The sequence below is a fragment of the Daktulosphaira vitifoliae genome, unplaced genomic scaffold, assembly GCF_025091365.1.
Source record: "Daktulosphaira vitifoliae isolate Bord-2020 unplaced genomic scaffold, ASM2509136v1 Scaffold_5, whole genome shotgun sequence".
In the NCBI taxonomy this organism is placed as follows: domain Eukaryota; kingdom Metazoa; phylum Arthropoda; class Insecta; order Hemiptera; family Phylloxeridae; genus Daktulosphaira; species Daktulosphaira vitifoliae.
In genome coordinates, this window is record NW_026099576.1 from 15,943,220 (window position 1) to 15,950,103 (window position 6,884).

Here is a 6,884-nt window from a genome sequence, read left to right on the forward strand (position 1 = left end):
GTTATAAACTTTCAAAATATCTACTTTAAAGAACCAAAAAAATAGGTTAAAAATGATATTTTGCACAGATTATTTTTAACATATTAAAATCAAAATCAAAATCAGTAATAATTTAAAAACAATTTTTTTTGTTTTTAACTATTTTTTTTTATATGTAAATACTTATTTTTTAATAATTAGTTATAGTATCCAAACTAAGAAGTAATAGAAAAAGTCTAATTTCAGATTTGGAAACAGTACGAAAAGTTGATTTAGAAAAGTATATTTTTAATTCCGAAGAATGTTCCTTGTATACCAATGTATTTATTCATAAGTAAAAAAAAAGTATTGCATCAAGCCCTTCTATTTTTATACATGTTTGTCATAAATGTTACAAAATATACTATTTTTATATTTTTTTTCGTAAAAATTACAATATTAATTTCATACTATATTTAATTGCTATAAAAAATATTATTTATAAGTTATACTTTTAAATCTAAGAACTACTAATCAAAATCATTGGCGTATTTATATGCAGGCAATATAGGCAACTGCCTACAGCGGAATATTTTAAGGGGCGGCAAATACTAAAGGCCAACAAATTTATAAAAAGAGGGTTATTTTTTTATTGTTGTTATGACTTATTGACTTCCTAATAATTATCATAATCGTTATCATTTATGGTGTATTTATGATATATATATATTTTAATAGCTACAAGCAATTTATTTTATGATTTATTAATAAATATTTGCTTGAAAAATATTTTTAATTACTTTTTTTTTTTTTGTGGTAGAATTAGTAGTGTTATGACGAAAATATATAAAAATGAGACCTCTCATTCATAACGTAATGAAGAGCGGCAAATTTTTAAATGCCTATAGGCGAAAACTAAAAAAATAAGCCCCTGCCCTTAGCCTAAGAACAATATGTAATTTTTTAGAACTTAACACCTCAATGCTTCTTCATCTCGGTCGACCACTGTATTAGAGTTCAAAGTCTGATCATAATATGAATATGTATAAAATCATCGTGTGTTTATTGATAAATATCTAAAATATACAATGTATACGTATATCAAGAATCTAGAGGAATTAACCCTTCCTAAAATGTGCTCTAGCAAAGGTTCTCGGTGTACATTCTTCTTTTTACGATATATTAAATTAAGTTTCACTTGGAATTGATGATCAAAAACAAAAAACTACAAAAAATCTTCAATCGAGCAGCAAACTGGTTTCAATAGTATTGTAGTATGTAAAAATTTACACTGGTATAAAAATAAAATTATTAAAAACTAAGTACATGGTTTCCAAATTTTATAGACTAAATGAAGTAACAAGTCATTTAAATAAACTTTCATTATTACAATGTATACAAATTTATTACTAATTACAATTCAGTTATAATAATTATTTTAATCTCCTATTTTTCTACACGAACAGGTACAATCTTCAGTTACTGGATAGGGTACTTTAATCCATAAACATCGAAATTTTTCATAATTTTTTTTACTAGCATTGTTTATCTTACTTTTCTTCTGTTTAGTATTTACCATTGTTTTATTGGTAACCGTTTCTATAGCAACTGACCTTTCTCGTCTATGTTTCCTTTTTCTATTTTTAAGCCTAAATTTGAAATTATATCAAACGTATTTATTATTTTTCACTAGTTATAACTTAAAAAAACGTTTTTTAAATAGCAGCAATAATAATTAATAAAAATTCCCTATGATTTTAATGCTGAAAGAAAAACCATGTACATACACTCACCAACAATGCCATCGTAAAAGGTTTAAAGCTTTAATGGATGACGGTATGCAAGACATGCCTGGTGGCCAACTACAGCTTACTGTTTCCGAACGACCACATCGACCTTTTTTAATCCATCTAGGCCAAAATAACTTGCCGAGATCAGTCCACACAAATTCGACAGGACATGACCCTCTTCGAACTAACCAATTACGCATTAATTCTTGATATTGAATAGGAAGTTTATCGGGCAATTGAATATTGTCCGGTGATAATGGACCATCATTAACTCCAGAAGTTGAATTACTCTGAGCCTAATAATTATTCAACTGATTAATTATTTAAAAGTAAACATATTAATAAATAAAATTGATATTAAATATACATATACATTATATTTTATATCAAACAGAATTTTCGAATTTTAGTAGGAAGTTCTGTATCAATTAATATTAAACAATGATAATTTTGTAGTTTTAATCAACAAACACCATATTAACACTTATTTTATTAACTATCAAATTAATATTGGTACCTATCGTGGCTTGCTCAGGATTTTGTTTCTGGAGAGCAGATGGATATAAAAAAAAAATTTTCTCTTTCACCTCTTTTACTTTTCCCCAACCAGAAATTTTTGAGATATAAGAGAATTAACTAAGGGCGTAATACTAAGTCAATACTTACAATTGAAAGTTCGTTAGCCAATACTAGAATGATGCTAACTAAAATCTTGTTCAAGTACTAATTTAATACTGATGGTATGCACTCACTGTCATCGTAACGACAATATTTAATTATTAAAAAATAATAAAATATTAACCTAAAACGACTAAGATATTTCATAAAAACATGTATTTGAGAATTTTCGATGCGAAGCTAAGAAGATATTACTTTTACTATGATGTGTTTTATTAAAATGAATCTGAATATGTAGATTTTATAAGACTGTAGGCTAGGTATTATAGAATTTTTCATTTGCATACTAAAGTGATGCTGATACTTCTGAAGTACAGCCCTTTTTTTTATCATAATTAGTGTAAATTTGATCTCTGGGAATTTGAGATAAATCCGTTTATTTCCGTAATTATATCCTGATTAGTATTTCTTAGATTTAAAATATAATTTATGAATAATATTTTTTATAGCAATTAAATATAGTATGGAATTAATATTTATAATTTAATATTGTAAATATTAATACGGAGAAATAATAAAAAATGATAATGTAGTATATTTTAAGTATAAAATTAAAGAACTTGATTCAATACTTTATATAAAAGTTTTTTTTTTACTTATGAATAAATACATTGGTCTACAAGGAACATTCATCGGAATCAGAAATATACTTTTCTAAATCAACCTTATCACTGCTTTGAAATCTGAAATTAGACTTTTTCTATCACTTCTAAATTTTGATATTATAACTTATTACTAAAAAATTATTATTTACATAAAAAAAAATTATTAAAAACAAAAAAAAATTGGTTTTAAATAATTATTCATTTTGATTTTTAATATGTTAAAAATAATCAGTGAAAATATTATTATTAACCTATTTTGTTGATCCTTAGAAGTAGATTTTTTAAAAATTTATAAAGAAAAAAAGTTGAATTTGTTATCATGACCCTTAGCTCAACTTGCAAGTTTGAAATTCATTAAATAGAAAATTGTATGAGAATTAAAAAATTTGTATTTTTAAGTCATATGTAGTCAGGAAATTTTATAATTATTATTTACTGTAAATTTATCAAAAAAGCTCAATAATTTTTTTTGCATTTTTATTATAATAAATCACTTAAATAGAAATATTTAAGATAACATTCAAAGTAACTTTTAGTGTTTCAAAAGATTCTAAAATTGAAATATTCAGAACTGAATTAATTTTAATGATTTACTTTAAATAAAAAACCCCATTTAAAAGTTGTTAAAAAAATCTACTCAATTGATCGTATTATATAATTCGATTCAATTAAAAACATGTTATGTGTAGTTTAGTATTTACTGTTAATACCCGTAAATAATTGTTTAATGTGAGATTTAAACATATAATTAATTAAAATATTGTAGAGATATTTCAAGTGAAATATATATTTTTTATACTTGTAATACATAACAATATTTGCTTAATAATACATTTAAAGTAATTTATTATTTTTTGCGAGGTTAAAACATAGAAATTCCTAAGTGAGTTATTGTGTTTTTTTTTTAAGTACTTATGTTAGAATTTTACAATGGAGTAACATTGAGGTATTTGTTGATTACACTAAAATTATAATAAACACATTTGTTTGTGTGTGTTTATTATTTATTTTTATGTTATAATTAATAAGGATTAGGCGAATATATAGTCATTAGTGATGCTAATTAAATTTCCTAACCATAAAAATATTTTAATATTAAATAATAATAATTGTATCAGTACATAGAGTTTAAGAATTGGGTTTTAAAATTTTTGTATAGATGCAATTGAATCCTAAAAAAAGTCTAAATTCGGTTCTAATTCACTAGTCCTCATGTGTTAATGCCATTATATTCAAAAATGAATATATATATAAAAAATGTATAATCATAATAAAAATAATATTCTATAACAAAGAAATATTATGAATTTCAATTTTCAATTAAAGCAAAAAACTTACTATTATGACCATTTTAATGGATAAAAATAATTAATGGTCTGATTGATTTTACAAATGTCTGTATCAATTTAATATTTAAAATATTTCAAAAACTGAATTTAATTACAAATTAAGTATTAAAATCTTATAATATTTCAGTTTCACGAGGAATCAATTAGAATTTTGCGACAATTAGAAAAATTAAAATATTTCCTTATCAAAAATAAAAAACTGTAAACGCAACATTGAAATTATTTTTATTAAATAGTAAATATATAAAACATCAAAATTTTAGATTTAAATCCAAAAAATATTAGATATTTATCAATTTTGAGATGGTTAAAATATATTTTAACAATATTAAAATAAACTAAAAATAATGGAATAAACGAAAAAATATATATGATGATTGTTTAGTAGTCTAGCCTTACTCCGTAATATACAAATCATTTATTTAGCAATTAAGGGTATATTAATTATTAACTTTTCTATTATTATTGCTTGTTAATTAATTTAAAAACTTTTTTATTAATAAATTTTAATCAATTAACCATTTAAAGAATTTACAGGGCAAAATTAAGAAATTGTTCTTTGAATCAAATAATTTACTCATAAGCGTAACTAGAATAAATTTGTTCTTACCTAAAACATATTTTTATGTATAAAGTAAAATTACAATTATTACATTTTCTAAGATTGTGGAAGGGAGGGACATATAAATTAATTCCAAATTTTGTTGCAAGTTATTAATTTAAATAAAATCTAAATTTTCATATTAAATAAATTATAAATATCTTATTTTAATAATCCATAAATAAAATATCTAAATTTATTTTATTTAAATACCTGAGTACCTATGATCTATATATCTAACTAATGTTCTTGTCCTTTTTAGTGTTCTATTTTATAAACAAATACTTAAACTTTGTATGATCTACTGCAAATATAAAATAAGGTTTAATTTTGAGAAGACGATTGATAAATAGTTATTCAGCAATAAAAAGTAACAATTTAAAATTTTAAAGGTGCAAATCTTATGCCATAATTTATACCTATAGTTGATGGAAATAATGACCTTTTTAGTTGAGAATAACATAGAAGATATTGACATTCAAATATTTTTCATGTTGATTTTATAATCATTACACTAGATTCAATTAAATATTATGGTGTAATTGGTCATATATATATAATTTTTAATTAGTCAGCTATCAAATAGTATACAAAGAAGGTTAAATATTAACCTTGTTTTTGTCCTAAAATAGTTGATGAAATTGAAATTTTAAATTAAATTAAGTTTTTGTTGTAATTATACTATATTAATAAAATTTATATGACATTATAGAAAAAAAAAACCAGCACAGTGGGGACATGGCTAGTTGGGTCAAATATAGTTGATATCTGACAGTGATTAAAATCAGTAATATAAAAAACGCTTTGATGCAAATCTGTAGAAAGTGTTTAATTTAAAAAAATTATTGGATTATTCCAAAAGCTACATGTTCTCTTATTTCCTTATTTATACCCTGATTACAAGTTTTATGATTTATAAGTGTCATATATGAATAAATATATAAATATATAAAGGGAAATGGTTTTATTTAAAAAAAAAAGTATGTCCAATGAAAGAGGTATATAAATAGTATTTATGATAAAAAAATTGTATTGATCCATATATTTTTCAAAAAGTTATATCATTATAAAATTATTGAATCCCCCCTCTNAAAATATAAAAAAGAATTTTTTTAATAACTTTGATGTTAGTTTTTACCATAAAAATGTCTTATTGAATCCCCCCTGTGGGTAGATTTATAAATAATAATTTTTTTGATACTATTTACCGTTAGAATATTTGATTTGCTCATCCACATTTCATCGTAATCTGATCCGATGAGCCTGTTGAGTTTATCAATTTTCATATCCCTGTTTTTCGGATGTCTAGGAGCTGTCTGGAACCACGGAGTGAGTGAAGTCTTCTTCAAACCCAACACTTCTCTACCTGCCGGCGAAACCGCAACGATCAACAAGGCCACAGTTGTAAGAATCTGATACACCGAAACCAAAGTATGAGCGTATAGCATGACGTCAACAGGACTCTCGTGTGTTTTCCTTTGAATACGAACAACATTGTTAATTTGACGTGTGAATCAATGGACAATTAATATTTGTCACGAGTGTACCCGTCCGACTGTAGTCATCTCGGATACAGTTCAAAAGCAAGGTCAACGTGCGCGTGAAATGTGATTGGAATAATTGTTATGCAAATGGGGGTGTGCGTGTTATATCCTACCTAGTGTAATAAATTTTGAATAGAAACCTAAAGATGGTGGCGATACCAGGTGATGCAGTGGGGGTGGGGTGAATAGGTAGGATGAAAATTAAAAACACGAAGGAATGCGGGTTAACGTCGCTGTCGCGGACACACATAGGTACAGTTCAGAAATACCGACCCCAAAACGAATAATGGCCTGTGAGTGTGAAATATATTATGATAACACTGGATAGGTATACGGGAAAAGCGTTTATTATTCTTGTA

General features: G+C 24.5%; 1 protein-coding gene across 8 annotated transcripts in view; it reads right to left on the reverse strand.

Moving 5' to 3' along the window:
• LOC126906680 (noggin-2-like) overlaps positions 1–6,884 on the reverse strand; it is a 51,406-nt gene that overhangs the window by 20,381 nt on the left and 24,141 nt on the right. For 7 of the 8 annotated variants that reach the window (XM_050687405.1, XM_050687403.1, XM_050687401.1 and 4 more), the window contains one exon: positions 6,190–6,457. In XM_050687405.1, coding sequence (XP_050543362.1) covers positions 6,190–6,429 — 240 coding nt within the window. In that variant the 5' untranslated portion in view covers positions 6,430–6,457. Of the gene's footprint in view, positions 1–1,424; positions 1,608–1,751; positions 2,045–6,189; positions 6,458–6,884 lie in introns of all 8 variants that reach the window. The other variant, XM_050687407.1, reaches the window with a different exon arrangement.